Source organism: Carcharodon carcharias, chromosome 4, assembly GCF_017639515.1.
Source record: "Carcharodon carcharias isolate sCarCar2 chromosome 4, sCarCar2.pri, whole genome shotgun sequence".
Taxonomy (NCBI): domain Eukaryota; kingdom Metazoa; phylum Chordata; class Chondrichthyes; order Lamniformes; family Lamnidae; genus Carcharodon; species Carcharodon carcharias.
Genome location: NC_054470.1, coordinates 34,020,952 through 34,037,852, shown reverse-complemented (window position 1 = coordinate 34,037,852; position 16,901 = coordinate 34,020,952). Strand labels below are relative to the sequence as shown.

Below are 16,901 nucleotides of genomic sequence, written 5' to 3'. Positions count from 1 at the left end.
GCCTTATCAGTGCCCATTTGTTTTAGGAGTACTGTATTTTTCTGGGATTTGATAATAAATATACTTAAGTAGTATCAAATCCGTATGTGTGCGAATGTGAAAATGCTTCTTTTCAATAGGGGTTTGTACGTAATGTCAGAGACAACTGTTCAGTGGGGCTAACGTCTGGAGTGCAATGCATAATTATGGCATAATATCTTGCACTGTGGACTTGTTAGATTTGTTTGACCATAGCTTGAAGGATATGAATTTCAAAGCAATTAATAAATTTGTTCTAAATATTTTTGTTCAGATGATGGCAGATAGTTCAGCATAGAGTCTAAACTAAATGCTTGGGGAGCATAATTGCTAAACTGACATTCATTCATTAGATTTTTTTAATAGGGAAAAAAATGTTTATTACTGGAGGTGTTTGTAAGCAACTTCATGAGGTTTATAGCATAATTATAAGATCGAAGGCATAATGTCACTTACAGCTTCATCAAAGATGCAGCACTATATAAATAACGCAGAGCGGTTTTTGAAAACACAAATATACAGCAGCATATGGAGAAAAGAGTATTTTGCAACTCACTTGTGAAGTTGTAGAAAATTTATTGCACTTTTTTCTTCTTTATTCTTTGACGGGATTTGAGCTTCTTTGGCAAGGCCAGCATTTGTTGCCCATCCCTAATTACTCTTGGACTGAGTGGCTTGCTAGGCTATTTTAGTGGTCAGCTAACAGTCAGCCACATTGCTGCTGGTCAGGAGTCACATGTAGGCCAGACAGGGTTCTGATGGCTGATTTCCTTCCTAAAGGAATATTAGTGAACCAGATGGGTTTTTATGACAATTGATCATAGTTGTCATGGTCACCATTATAAGACTAGCTTTTATATTCCAGGTTTTATTAATTGAATTTAAATTGCACCAGTTGCCATGGTGGGATTTGAACCTGTCTCTCCAGAGCATTAGCCTCGGGATTACTAGCTTAGTGACATCACTACACCACCATCTCTGACTGAATTGCTAAAGGCAAAAATGAATGAATGAATGAAATGATTCACCTTCTGTGGCTGCAACATATAACGTATTTATTTTCATCTATTACAAAACTCAAAACACATGCCTTATTTTTAGCGGAGATGCTGAGAGCTGGGAAGCAGTGAGTGCAGGAGGCTGTGTGCATTCTGCACCCCTGTGAACGGAACATCAGCCGATACTGCAACCTGTTAAATCTACGATTCTGTTGGCCCTCCAACATTCCTCAGGAAACAGTGACCAATGAACGTCCAGTGCTGTGAACACATTCCGAGGATTCAAGAAGTGGTGCTCAGCAGCTGCCCCTAGACCTCTGGTTGCTCTCAGAACTCCATGCAGTTGCACGGACATGACAAAAACCCTGAAATCTATTTCCTAGAACAGTTCTCATCAAATATCTTTATCTGGATTTATAACCAAAAGACTCAGGAATAGGTTATCTGTATTTGTAGTCTTCACACAAGTCTAGGCCTGGTAATTTAGCCAGCTTGTCTCCAAGCAGATTTAATGGATGAATTTAGGGCATAGGAGGAGGAGGTATTCTGATTCAAAGATCCCACACTCCTTAAAATGTGGCCATCTTTTATAAGCACTTTTATAGAACCTCAGTAGGATTTCAGCTTATTGAAGTTGTCTTCCATTTGAGTTGCCTTGACTAGAGTTTTATTTCCAGGACAAACACAATCCTACTCATCGTCTGTACTTGAAACATCAACAACTTCTGTAAAGTCGGTGTGTGTCTTCTGGTGAAGATCCATCTAGATAATTAAAATTTCTTTTTTTACTAATTACTGCCTTTCTAGAAGATATTTCTATCCATTCAACTACTTTTGAAGGTATGGTTAAAGGTGCAATATGAACCTGAATCATAAACTGATATTGGTTTCTGAAGAGCCTTTCCTTGATTGGCACTTTGCTTCAGCCAGATATGTTAAGATCAAATCACCCTTAAGGTTATTTATTTTTCTAGCAAATATATAACACTATATAAGTAATTCAATTATTTACCACTTCAAACATATTAAGATTTTGATTGCTGATTTTTCTAGAAAGATCTTTTGATGCCCCTTCGTGAGACAAAAAGCCCTATGGGTCTGATGTGAGGAATAGTCAAAGTACAGTAATTTTCTGGAAACATTCAGCAGGTTAGTCAGCATCTGGGGAGAACAGATAAGTTAACATTTTAGGTGTAACCCTTTGTCAGTACTGGAGCAACTTACAGACAAAAATAAAAAGGAACTGGTACACATGCATGTGCACACATTCTCATGTGGCAGATGTAGAAGAAAAGTGAAGTAGGTTCTAGCAGTCCATGAGCCAAGCAGAGGAAAAATGCTGGGTGTGGGATGATTTTGTCAGCTCTTTGCATAAGAGAGAGACGAGTTAATTGCTGGGGCACACACTCTGTTGGAATACTGCTGTCTGCATTCTACTTTTTCTTGTTTTTAACCCTGCTTTATTCACCTTCCTGGTTCTTGAACTGGTAGAATTTTCCAGTTTTGCATGCTTCCATTTCTATTTGACGTACCTCACCCCGCACCTCTCAGCTATTCAAAATTCCCTGCGTATTGTAAATGTCTTTAATTTCTCCCATTGTGACTCATGTTAATACAATTAAAGCCATTTATATACTTTAGATTTGTAGTGGTTGGAAAAAAGGACAAGAACAAAATAAAAACGTGAATATACTCAAATAGAGAAGAACTAATTTCGGTGAGTTGAACAGGGATTTGGCCTAGGTGGATTACAATCGGAGATTGGCAGGTAAAACAATAAATGAGCAATGGGAGGCTTTCAGAGGAACTAATTTGTCTGCAGGAAATAGACACATTCCCACAAGGGAAAGGAAAGGCATCCAAAGCTAGAGCTCCCTGGATGACTAAAGATGTAGAGATTAAAATGAAACAAAAAAAGGGAAGTTTTAAATGTCAGAGTCATAATAAAGGAGAGTACCAAGCTGAATACAGAAAGTATGAAAATGAGGGGCAAAGAGAGTTTGAGAATAAATTAGTGAGTAACATAAAGAAGAAGCCAAGAGTCTTCTATTAACACACAAACAGTAAAAAAGTAATCAAAGTAAGGGTGGGGTGATTTAAGGACCAAAAGGATGATGGTCTTTTTGATACAGAAAACATCGCTGTGGTTCTGATGAATACATTGCATTTGTCTTCACTAAAAAAAAGGATGCTGCCAGTGTAACAATAAAGAACGAGGAAGTAAGAAATGGGATAAGATAAAAATAGATAAAAAGAAGGTACTAGAAAGGTTGGCAGCGCATAAAGTAGAAAAAAAAAATCACCCTGTTCCAATGGGATGCATCTTAAGTTGCTGAGGGAAACGAGTGGAAACTGCACAGGGTTAGGCCAAAATTTACCAGTCATCCTTAGATGGTGAGAGGCCTTAAAAAGGGGAGAGGAATAAACTTGGCAACTACAGGCCAGTCATCCTAATGTCAGTGATGGGGAGGATCTTTTAGAGACAATAATCAAGACAAAATTAATTGTCACTTGGGAAACTTTTAGGCCAGTAAATGAAAGCCAGCATGGATTTGTTAAAGGTAAATAGTGTTTGACTAATGAGTTGTATTCTTTGATAAAGTAACAGAGTGCATGAGGGTGGTCTGGTTGCTGTTGTGTTTACGGACTTTCCAAAGGTGTTAGTGAAATTTAAGCCCGTGATATTAAATGGATATGGCTGCTTGGATATGAAGTAGGCCAAGGGATAAAAAGCAGGGAGTAGTGGTGAACGTTTTCTTTGCAGATTGAAGGGTCAGTATTAGAACAACTGCTCTTTTTGATTTGTATTAATGACCTGGCTTTGGCTACACAAGACATTCTTTCAGTTTCGAGATGACATGAAACTCAGAAATATAGTAAACAATGAGGCAGATAGTAACAGACTTCAGGAGGACTAGACAGACAGGTGAAATTGGCAGATGCATGACACAGCACTTTAATGTAGTAAAATGATTCATTTTGGAAGGAAGAATGAGGAGAATTAATATAAACTACATGGTACAATTTTAAAGGGTGGAAGAACAGAGACACTTGGGTATATGTAGACAAATCTTTGAAGGTGGTAGGACAAGTTGAGAAGGCTGTTAAGAGGGTTTTGCTTAAAAAAGGCTTAAAGTTTAAAAAAAACAAGGAAGGTATGCTAAGTCTTTATATGACCCTGGTTAGGTCTTAGCAGGTGTATTGTATATAATTCTGGGTCCGTGCAGGAGAAGGCGCAGAGGAGATTTTACTAGAATGGTACCAGAAGTATGTGTCTTAAGTTCTGTGGAGATGGGATTATTCTCCTTGGAGCAGAAAAGGTTAATGTGAGATTTGGTGGAGGTGTTCAAAATCATTTGTTTTGATTGGTGAAGTAAGGAGAAACTTTCCAGTGGCAGAATTGTCAGTAAGCAGAAGACACAGATTTAGGATAATTAGCAAAAGAGTCAAAAGCGACACGAAGAAAAACCATAAGACCACAAGACAAAGGAGCAGAAATTAGGCCAGTCGGCCCATTGTGTCTGCTGCGCCATTCAATCATGGCTGATAAGTTTCTCAACCCCATTCTCCCACCTTCTCCCCGTAACCTTTGATCCCCTTACCAATCAAGAACCTATCTATCTCGGTCTTAAATACACTCAATGACCTGGCCTCCACAGCCTTCTGTGGCAATGAATTCTATAGATTCACCACTCTCTGGCTAAAGAGGTTTTTCCTCATCTCTGTTCTAAAAGGTCTTCCCTTCACTCTGAGGCTGTGCCCTCGGGTCCTAGTCTTTCCTACTAATGGAAACATCTTCCCCACGTCCACTCTATCCAGGCCTTTCAATATTCTGTAAGTTTCAATCAGATCCCCCCTCATCCTTCTAAACTCCATCGAGTATAGATCCAGAGTCCTCAAACGTTCCTCATATGTTAAGCCTTTCATTCCTGGGATCATTCTCGTGAACCTCCTCTGGACCCTCTCCAGGGCCAGCACATCCTTCCTGGGGCCCAGAATTGCTCACAATATTCTAAATGTGGTCTGACCAGAGCCTTATAAAGCCTCAGCAGCACACCCCTGCTTTTATATTCTCGTCCTCTTGAAATAAATGCCAACATTGCATTTGCCTTCCTAACTACTGACTCAACCTGCAAGTTAACCTCAAGAGAATCCTGGACTAGGACTCCCAAGTCCCTTTGCACTCCAGATTTCTGAAATCTCTCCCCATTTAGAAAATAGTCCATGCCTCTATTCCTACCAAAGTGCATGACCTCGCACTTCCCCATGTTGTATTCCATCTGCCTCTTCTTTGCCCATTCTCCTAACCTGTCCAAATCCTTCTGCAGCCTCCTCAATACTACCTGTCCCTCCACCTATCTTTGTATCATCTGCAAACGCAGCCAAGATGCCCTCAGTTCCTTCATCTAGATCATTAATGTATAAAGTGAAAAGTTGTGGTCCCAACATTGAACCCTGCGGAACTCCACTAGTCACTGGCCGCCATCCTGAGAAGGACCCCCTTATCCCCACTCCCTGCCTCCTGCCAGACAGCCAATCTTCTATCCATGCTAGTATCTTGCCTCTAACACCATGGGCTCTTATCTTACTGAGCAGCCTCCTGTGCGGCACCTTGTCAAAGGCCTTCTGGAAGTCCAAGTAGATAACATCCATTGGTTCTCCTCTGTCTAACCTACTCGTTACCACCTCAAAGAATTCTAACAGATTTGTCAGGCATGACCTCCCTTTGATGAAACCATGCTGATTTTGCCAGATTTTACCATGCACTTCCAAGTATTCTGAAATTTCATCCTTATTAATAGACTCTAAAATCTTACCAACGACCGATGTCAGGCTAATCGGCCTGTAATTTCCCGTCTTTTGCCTCACTCCCTTCTTAAACAGGGAGGTTACATTAGTGATTTTCCAGTCCTCTGGGGCCCTCCCTGACTCCAGTGATTCTTGAAAGATCACCACTAACGCCTCCACTATCTCTTCATCTATCTCCTTCAGAACTCTGGGGTGTAATCTATCTGGTCTAGGTGATTTATCCACCTTCAGACCTTTCAGTTTTCCTAGCACCTTCTCCTTGATAATGGTCACCATACTCACCTCTGCCCCTCGACTCTCTTGAACTTTGGAGATGTTACTCGTGTCTTCCACTGTGAAGACTTACGCAAAGTACCTATTCAGTTCCTCCGCCATTTCTTTGTTCCCCACTACTACTTCTCCAGCGTCATTTTCCGGCAGCCCAATCTCCACTTTTGCCTCTCTCTTACCCTTTATATATCTAAAAAAAACTCTTGCAATCTTCTTTTATATTACTGGGTAGTTTACCCTCATAGTTAATCTTCTCCCTCCTTATTTCTTTTTTAGTTGTCCTCTGTTGGTCTTTGTAGGCTTCCCAATCCCCTGGTTTCCCACTGCTCTTCGCCGTAACAAGTTGCTTTACACAGCATCTCATTATGATATGCAATGTACTATTGAAGATGGTCGTGGCAGGAGATGTAATAGTAATAGTTTCAAAAGGAAATTGGACGACTACTGAAATGGAAAATTTGCAAGGCTATTTGGAAAGAGCAGGCGAGTGCATTTAATTAGATTTGAAGCAACCAGCAAAGACACAACATTATCCACTGCGTATGTCTGTGCTGTATCCTTCTATGGTTTATCTATTTCCTGTTTTTCACTCACACATTTTACTGACCATCCAACAACCTTTTTAATTTTTGTGTTTCCCACCCCATTACCTTGCTTTTATTCTGTTCTGTTTAATGTGTTTCCAATTTCTTTTACTTCTGACAAGAGTTACACTTGAAACATTAACTCATTGTCTCCACAGAAACTGTCAGACTTGCTAAGTGTTTCCAATTATTTTTTTGTTTCAGATTTCCAGCATCTATGGATATTTTGCTTTGTAGTTATGAGTTTAACTTTGACCTAGGTGAACTGATTTAAAATGTTGCATAAGTACTAAAAGGTAAACACATACAATTCAAGTATATGAGATTTCTTCATGCAATGAGTTGGTTGAGAAGGTGCAGTGTTATTCCCTTGTTAAAATAAACATTGAAATGTGATTATCCTGATTTGGTTAATTGACGGTATTTATCACATCAGTATCACTGTTAATCATTCAGGTAGAACAATTAACAAATAAACAACATTTTATCAGTAGGATTACCAGACAGTGAGCCATTTTCAAATATTGTACCATTTTTTGGAAAGCGAATCCCCAAAGGCCATGAAGATAGAGTATTTCATCTATTTAAAATATTCAGCAAGCTTACCTCATGTCACAGAAGTGTTATCTAGCCTCATGGTGGTGCTTCAGTCTACATAAAGCTATAGGCAAGGGACTAAACAACCTTCAAATGGACAGTCATAGATTCTGATGGATGAGAAAATTATAATGTAGCCTTATGATGGCGATTTGCTCATCTAATACTGTAGTCAGACAGCTTTCTGAACGCTATTGCTAAATATCTAAAATACCAGATTGGGGATATTCAATCTTTCTGATTCTCCATGTGATACTTCGCAAGCTCCTGACATATGTGATAATGGCAATGAGTTAAAATAGTTTGTTTATTACTTCTTACCATGGTGTGGGTGGGAGGCAACATTTTCTGCCCCTACACAGCAAATGTATCTACACAATGCAGCATGAGGAAAGAATCCTGACATTTGCATTTCTGTCTTAAAACTTCAGCTCTGTCCAACACCTAAGGTGACTGTTTAAATTAACCAAATATTGTCCTCCGGTTTAAGTGGTTTGATGTTTTTTATTTAAACAATATGCATCAATGGGAGTAGTATTGGAAATTATAATGATAAAATGTGATGAACTACCCCATTGAACAATGTGCTGCTGGCAGCTATGTTGCTTCTAGAGAGCAGCAGGCCGGGAGCCCAGGCGTTAAAGCTCGGGACGTGGAGGGGCTTGGAAAAAGCATTAAACCTCATTCATGGGCGGGATGAGGTTTCATGAGGGTATTTAAATTTTTATTAAAGGTTTCAATAAAAGTTATGGACATGTTCCAACTCATGTGACAGTGTCACATGAGGGGATGTGGCAGGGAATTTTTTAAAATACCTTTATTTAAAGTTTGAATTCAGAGATGATCTCCCTGAGGCAGCACTTTGCCTCAGGGAGATGTCTGCACTCCTTTGCGTGCATGCACGAAATAGTGCACTCCCAGCTGAGGGAATCCCCCCCCCCCAACCTGCACAGGTTGCACATAGCGCTTCCTGGCGGACATCATGCTGGGTGTGCCTTAATTGGTTCCCCCACCCCAACTGGGAGCGCCGATCGGAAGTCTGCCTGCTCACGGCTGCTCCTGCACTTCCCCCACCGATTGGGGGAGCATGTTGCCCTCTGCCTTTCTCTCCACAGACCTGCTGAATTTTTCCAGCAATTGTTGTTTTTGTTTCAGATTTCCAGCATCCGCAGTATTTTGCTTTTATTTGGGGGCCTTCAGGGCAAACAGACTATTTCTCATTGTATCTGCCTTATGTTAATATTCTAATGTTTAAAGAAGTGATTATTTTTATAATCGCCTATTGTTAAATTGACTACGTTTTAAAAATTGCTGCTGAATTTCTGATAGAAGACTAAAATTCTGATTGTTCATGCATCTAAACCTCCATTGTTATTAATATTCTGTTTGATAGCTAAACTGCAAAATATTCAATTCTGTTGCTTTCACAAATTGCTTTAAAATATTATGTCAAGATCTGGTGTGATATCTGGAAAAACACCCATAATTTCATAAAACCTAAGTGATTTTGAAAATTAAGAATACAGTTTGTTTCCGTTTATTCTGTTCATGGCTGTTTTAAATTGGCTAGATGTGCTGTTAGCAACTGTTGGCCAGGAATATCTCTGACAGTTTTAAGCAATATTAGATTCTTAGGAGATCTTAAACAATTTTCCCCTTTGTTCCACTTGTCAGATGCTGGACACTTACATTTTTATTTGTGTTTAAATAGGCAATGGTGTCAAATACTGTAGAAGTAGTATTTACTGATTTGTTTTAATGTTGTTTGCAATCCTTTGCCTGAGTGATTTCGTTCATTTTAAAGATCACCTAAGTAATTGCTTTGGATCAGAATCTGTCAGAATATAATCAGTTTGCCTCTTTAGGTCCTTTTTAAGTTTCAAATCCCAATTAAATAATGGAGCTACTGTTGTGCCAGGAATCTCAACAATACCAAAGTACTATAAACATGTCAGGTTTGGTAAGGCTGAGAAATTCTAGTATTTTTTTAAATCCTTGTCGTTTCCAAATAGTAGCCTGAATCTGTTGATATCTACAGGATCACATGAAACAAACTCAAGGACATGAGCTATCAAATAAGGTCGGATGCCCCATTTCCTGATCCACACCGGCCACCCGGCTCTAATCCTCATCAAATTTCTACTGGATCTCCCTTGACTTTATTCACCTGCATTGACCTATTGTATTTAAAATCTACAATGATGGCCCTTACATTTGACATACAGCTTTAAGGCAGAGTTCATATATGCCATGAGCTTTCATCATGGCAAAATCAATCTAGTCTCACTGCCATTAAAAAGAAAGCAGACTTGAGTCTGCTATTAGCACCATTATGTTGGTACCAGATATAACTCTTTCGAGTACAAATACGTTTCCATCTGTTCCTATTCAGATGAAATTACCTTGTTTCATAATTTACCATGGTGAGATTTGAACTCTTGATACTCTTTTGAGTAAACCTGTTTCCATCTGTTTCAGATGAAGTTACATTGTTTCATAGTTTGCCATTGTGAGATTTGAACTCTTGATCTTGGGGTTACAAGCCCAGTACCATAACCACTTGGCTATCATACCAGAACTTGGTACCAGATATAGTCCTGTCCTACACCATCACAATGTAATGAGCCCCAATATATAAATCAGCCAAATAATGTGTAGTTAATTGTCAGTGAATCTGCAAGATCAGCCCCTTAATCAGTCTTAAATGTTTCTCCACCACTGGCAGTTGTCTACACTCACTATGCTTTTTTTTTTAAACACACAGTGACTATCTGCAATCACCTATGTTGCACATGATATGTGTGTATGCATTTGTACATTTAAAAAACTTTTAATATATTTGTTAGTATCATGTAACCTGCTTTCCATGAATTTGATTGAGATTCCAGGTTACAGTCCTGTCTCTCAGTACAACTAAATACAATTAAGGCTTTAATGACATGGTGAATTGATAGAAAGTAAAGGATAAATCTCATACTGTTGAAGCTGTGAAATGTACCTGACAGATATGCAATTTGCACTTTATCACATGGACGTTAGAATCTTAAACACTTATTTTCTTTTTGAAGGTATGCATCCCATTATGTATTCTGTCCAGGAAGCCATGCTTGGAAGGCCACAGTGGATTCGAACTGGGACAGATATCTGTTATTACAAGTAGGTACTCTGTATTTATTGGTAGACTAATAATATTATTTATTGTGGATTTTTTTCTAGTTTTCTTATTGCACTGTGCCACAAAAAATTATGTAAATACAGTTTCTGAGTTTTATCATTGCCACAAACTTAAAAGTGTTGGCTTTGAAAGAAGTTGGCTATTTGCCAGACTTCAACCTCAATTTGTTTTCCTAACTTACAAGAAACAATTATTTTGCCCATGTTAATTCTATTCTTGCAGAGCACTTCTTTGTTATGTAGTCATTGATGCAGTTTCACTGTCCATTCTTTGGAATCTTGATGTTTTCACTTATGGTCAATCCCAAATTTTCCCCATATTTGTCAGAAACTGCAGCTTTCTCTTAATACCAATAAGAAAGAGGAAACATTCCTCTTTGTCTTAGGGGTTCTGGGGATGTTTCCCATGAGGGGATATTATATCTTGCATCTTCCTACCCTTCAGGAAGGAAAGTAAAGTTTTCCCCTCCCTAAAAGCCCTGGATAGAAACTAGGTCAGATTTCAATGACTCAAAATTGTAAACAGCTGGGCACTTACTATACAGACAGAACAAATGATTTGGTTCACATTAAGTAATTAAGGAGGCACAAGAATTAAGTTATGTACTGGAGAACAGGCAGTTGGGCATAGCCATTGCAGTGATAGATGGGATTGTTCTTCTGCTAGGGTCCTTACTGTAGTAACTGAAGTTCACAGTTTTGAGTTCCTCTTTAAATCTGCCATTGTTGCTTTTCTTGATAGCATTCATGACTGCTTCTATCTTCAAAATCCAATAGCAGTTGCCAAGTTTGTATTATTGTGAAAGGAAAATTGATTAGATGTCTCTTGATATAGAGGGAATCTATGCCAGCGATACATATTCAAGGGTTACATTTATAATATTGGATCCTGAGAATCCAGCTTTGGTGATCCAGCTGCTTGCAGCTGGGGGACTCCATCTTTGGGCACAATCTACATCCCACAGCAATTCAAAAGGTCAATCGCTGCAATTCAGTCTTCCATTGATTTTAGTTAGTTGCACAAATACCTGCAGGCTTAACTGCCCTCTCATGTCCCATTCATTGATGGCAATGCTAACTTAGACATATTATTTATTCATTAGGAAGATGGTTATATTCCAATGTGTACACTTCCAACAATGAGAGCTATTTTAATTCTGACATTCAGGGTGGATCCGAAATTCAGAAAATGCTAAAAAACCTCTCAGCCCATCAGGCAACATATGGTTAGAGGGAAACAGAGTTAATATTTCGGGTCGATGGTCTTTCACTTAAAAGAATCTGTCTCCCTCATTTGATTCAAAATTATTTTGGTTATAGTTATGGGGTTTGGTATAAATTGGTTCTTTTCTTCCAAAGTCGTCGTATGAAGAGCTTTCATTGCCGTTCTATAGCTCACTCTCGATTTTTCTGAATTTTGTGAAGTTCCTGCATTGGCGTGTTAAGTATTCATTAACCTTGTCACAGAAGTTAGGGCTAGTACTTAATAGTGCAAGTACCTTTAGAGCGGATGCAGACATAACAGACCAATTGGCCTCCTTCTGTGCTGCAACAATTCTGTGATTCTATAGTGTGATTTACATTCCTGCAATGTAAATGAACTTCTACAGTTCAGAAAGGGATCTATCTAACCACAGAGTCTCAATTCTACAGGTAGTAAATTGTTGTTAAAGATATTTAAAATTTAAACTGTTATTTTTCTTCTTTCTTTTCTTTTATCCCTTTGCTCTGTCTCTCTTTATCCAATCTTTCTTTTTATTTATCTATCTGAATCAGATTTGACATTCAGCTCAACTATCCTTATTCACCACTCCTCTGTCGTTCTTCTGCTTTGTTCTCGATTCTTAAGTCTCATTGGTTAAGGAGATAGATTGTTGATCCTGGCATTACCTGGGATCCTAGATGCCCTGCTTGTATTCTGGCAACTTACCAGACAAAACATTTTTGAACTGAAGAATGAGAAGATGAAGTTTGTCTTAATGGGGCATGCTGTGAGATGCCATGCTGCAAGTTGGGTTTATAAATCAGGTTTTTACAAAATAGTTATTATACTGCAAATCCACATGTCTACATAGACCACAACCTCGTAACATAGTGACGGTGAAAGGAGGAATAGCACTTAAAGATATTTAATGTGCTAAGACTAAAGCATTGCAGAGACACAGGCACTTAACACATATAGAACTAAATGGGACAAAAGTCAAATGCTGTCAATTCAGGTCAAATAAGTAGTCTAAACTGGACTCGGTGGAGCTGTATTGCAGGTTTACTCACACAAGACAATTATAATTAAAGGCATGTAACTTATAGAACTATAGAATGGTTACAGCACAGGAGGCCATTCAGCCCATCTATTTTGGCTGTTTGCTAGAGCATGCAGCTCTGCCCTTTCCCCACAGCTGGCAAATTTTTTCTCTTCAGATAATTATCCAATTGCCTTTTGAAAGCCACAATTGAATCTGCCTCCATCACACACTCAGGCAGTGCATTCTGGATCCTAATCACTCGCTGCATTAAAAAATTTTTTCTCGTGTCGCCTTTGGTTCTTTTGCCACATTCAACTTAAATCGATATCCTCTGGTTCTTGACCCTTCCGCCAATAGGGACATCTACCATCTACTCCGTTCAGACCCCTCATGATTTTGAATGCCTCTATCAAATCTCCTCTTAATCTTCTGCAAAGAGAACAGCACCAGCCTCTCAATCTATACAGGTAACTGAAGCAAGCCTCTTATCCCTGGAATAATTTTCAAACATTTTTTCTGTACTGCCTCTGATGCCTTCACTTCCTTCCTAAAGTGTGGTGCCCAGAATTGGACACAACTCTCCAGTTGAGGCCAAACAAGTGTTTTATAAACGTTAACCATAACTTCCTTTCTTTGTAGTCCATGCCTCTATTTATAAAGTCCAAGATCCCATATGCCTTGTTAACCTGCCTGCTTTCTCGACCTGCCCTGACAAGATTTGTGCACATATATCCCTATGTCCTTTTATTTTATCCTTTATTTATGATATCCTTTATTTCTATATTGCCTTTTCTTGTTCTACAAAGATGTTTCACTTCACATTTCCCTGCATTAAATTTAATCTGCCGCATGTCCACCCTTTCCACCAGTCTGTCTATATTCTCTTGAAGTCTATCTGTCATCCTCACAGTTTACAATGCTTGTAACTTTTATATCTGCAGATTTTGAAATTGTGCCCTGCATGCCCAAGAGAAGAATTTTCTGGTCGTGTAAAATGACACGTGATGATGGGCGGGCGTCCCGATGTCACCACATGTCATTTAGATTTTTAGTGTCAAAGGCCTGTTAAAAACTAATTAAAACAATTAAATGAGCTGCCCGTCAACCTTAAGGTTGGCGGGCAGGCGAAGAGCCCAGGCGGCCTTTGCATTTTTCATGAAACTTCATCCATGGGCGGGATGGTTTCATGAAGTGTTTTAAAATTCAATAGAATTTATTTTAAAAAATCTTTAACATGTCCCAGCTCATGTGACACTGTCACATGAGGGGACATGTTTTAAAAGCCTGTTTTCCTTTATTTAAATTTTAAAACCTTAAACTGATCTCCCTGTGGTACCCAATTTCTGTGCTCTTTCGCACACATGCACAAAAGAGCGCAGGCCTCGACTCAGGGAATCCCCCCCCACGTCCTGCACAGGGAGCGCTCAGCGCTTCCAGGCGAGCATCACGCTGGGCAGGCCTTAATTGGTTCGCCCACGTAAAATGGTTCGTGCTGGCTCCCGCCCACCCCTGCACAATCCCCCCACTGGGGGGATTCAGGCCCAAGTCTAGGTGACATGGATCACCTAGATGGATCAAGAAAATTAGGGGTATGCTAGGTCATTAGTATAATTCAAGCAAATTAGGGGTCCTAATGGCCACTGGGGAATCCTCTGAACTTGCTTGCCTATTAGGAACCTGACATCTGTCATGTGCCCCCTTTTTCTGCTTCATCTTTCTATCTCTTGCAACAGCCAGAGAGCTTGACTTTTCCTTCTACCTTTCCCCTCTTGGGAATATACCTCACCTGTATCCATACCATCTCCTCTTTAATTTAAAGGCAGCCCTTGTTCAATTAGTTTTCCCACTAATCTTTGATTCCAATTCACCTGGGCCAGATCCATTCTTACTCCATTGAAATTGGCCCTCCTCCAATTAATTATTTTTACTTTGTTTTGTTCCTTGTCCTTCTCCACAGCTAACCTAAACCTTATGATACTATGATGCTACTGACACTTGATCCGTTTAATCTACCTCATTCACCGGAAACAGATCCTGCAATGCCTCTTTCCTCGTTGGACTGGAAGCATAATGAGCTCGAAAATTCTCTTGAACAAACTTCAGAAACCCTTCCCTTTCTCTACCCTTTATTCTATTACATCCAGTCTATATTAGAATAATTAAAGCCACCCCCCACCCCCATTATAACTACTGTATAGTTTATTTTTGCAACTCTCTATAATTCCCTTGTAAATTTGTTCCTCTATCTTTTCCACTAATTTGTGGCCGACAAGTTATACCCAGTAGTGGAACTGTGCCTCAAATGTTTCTTAGTTCTAACCAATTAGATTCTGCCCTTGATCCCTCTAGGACTTGCTCCCTCTGCAGTATTTACCATAACCAATAACCACCCCTTCTCCTTTCTTTCCTTTCCCATCTTTCCAGAACACCTTGTATCCAGGAATATTTTGTATCCAGTTCTGCACTTTTTTTGAGCCAGGTCTCCATCATTATCACATCATATTCCCGCATGGCTGTCTATACCCATAGCTCACCAACCTTATTTTCCACACTGTGCATTCTACCTACTTGCACAGTGACTCTAATTTAGACTTTATTACATTCCTTGTTACTCTGACCCCGTCTAATACCTTATTGTTTCTTAGCCTTGTGCTATCTGTCTCTCCCAATTCTTTGTGCACCTTGTTTTCCCTCTCTAATGTAAATTGCAATACTGTAAAATCCTTAAAATATTCCTTGGAAGATACTAGAGCAAGTAATGTTTATCATTGTTACTTTAAAAATCTACAAAATTACTCATGAAAATCAGGAAAAAAAACCAAACCCAAATGCTGGAAATACTCAGCAAGCCAGACAGCATCTGTGGAGAGAAACAGAAATAATGTTTTAGTCAAAAAGTATTGTAAACTGTGAGGATGACAGAGATAGACCTTTCATATCATCTGCAGAATTCCATCGTCCACAGTATTTTGTTTTCATTTAAAATCTGGAACTTGTGTTCATGATGAAAACATCCTCTAGTCAAACCTTCAGTATTGAACTTTAGATTTTGAAAAAAAATGACAATATTTATCCTATAACTTCAGCCTTTTGTTAACTGTAATAAATTAGAGATAGCAGCCAAAAATACCTCGGACAAAAAATCAAGCAGTTGACCACAAAACCTATTTGAAGAAAGGCATTGACCCCATCATGATTAAGCTGATTAAAAGTTTTGCATTTCACATCTTCATCCAGCTAGTTCTTATTCATGTTCACTTGGATTCAGTACCTTCTGTTTTAGCTTGTGTGCATTTCAGATCTAGGGTGTTAATAATAGAATGATCAAAGCAATTAGAATTGTTGATAGAGAAACAGAAAATGCTGGAAATACTCAGGTCGGGCAGCATCTGGAGCGAGAAACAGAGTTAACGTTTCAGGTCAATGACCTTTCATCTGAACTGGGAAAAGTTAGAAATGTAACAGGTTTTAAGCAAGTACAGAGGAGGCAAGAAAGAACAAAAGGCAAGGTTGATGATGGAGCGGTAGACAAGAGAGCTTAAATGACAAATGGGTTCATAGTACAGGGGTTTTGGACAAGAAACAAAAGATGTGTCTGGAAGAGGTGTAAATGGCATAATCATGAATATCCACTATTCGAAAGCAAAAACAAGAAACCAAAATCACGACGATAAAGGAAACAAAATGGTGGCAGAGGCTCAATCTGAATTTGTTAAACTTATCAGTAGTCTGGAATGCTGTGACATGCCTAATTGAAAGATGAGATGCTGTTCCTTGACATCGTGTTGAGCTTCATTGGAACACTGTAGGAGAAAAAGGACAAAGGTCAGAATGGGAACAGGGTGGAAATTTAAAACGATAGGAAGCTGTGTGTCACCCTTGGAAATGAACAAAAGTGTTCCACAAAGCAGTCACCCAATCTTTGTTTGTTCTCCCCAATGTAAAGGAGGCTGCATTGCAAGTAGTGTGTTCAGTTACAAAATTGAAAGAAGTAAATCACTGTTTCACCTAGAAGGGGTGATTGGGGCCTTGGATGGTGAGGAGGGAGCAGCAGGTAAATGGGCTTGAATGGAAAGAGGGAGTGTTGGGGCTGATACAAGAGTGGCCTAATGTGTCACGATGAGAACAGTCGCTTCTGAAGGCAGAAAAGGGAATAGAGGGAAAGATGTGTTTGATGGTGGCATCTTGCTGGAGGTGGCAGAAGT

The 16,901-nt window shown here is 39.3% G+C and overlaps 1 protein-coding gene across 8 annotated transcripts in view; it reads left to right on the top strand.

The window, feature by feature from the left end:
* Nucleotides 1–16,901, top strand: part of agtpbp1 (ATP/GTP binding carboxypeptidase 1) — a 330,484-nt gene that overhangs the window by 201,513 nt on the left and 112,070 nt on the right. For all 8 annotated transcript variants that reach the window (XM_041185725.1, XM_041185724.1, XM_041185729.1 and 5 more), the window contains one exon: nt 10,345–10,432. In XM_041185725.1, coding sequence (XP_041041659.1) covers nt 10,345–10,432 — 88 coding nt within the window. The remainder of the gene's footprint in view (nt 1–10,344; nt 10,433–16,901) is intronic.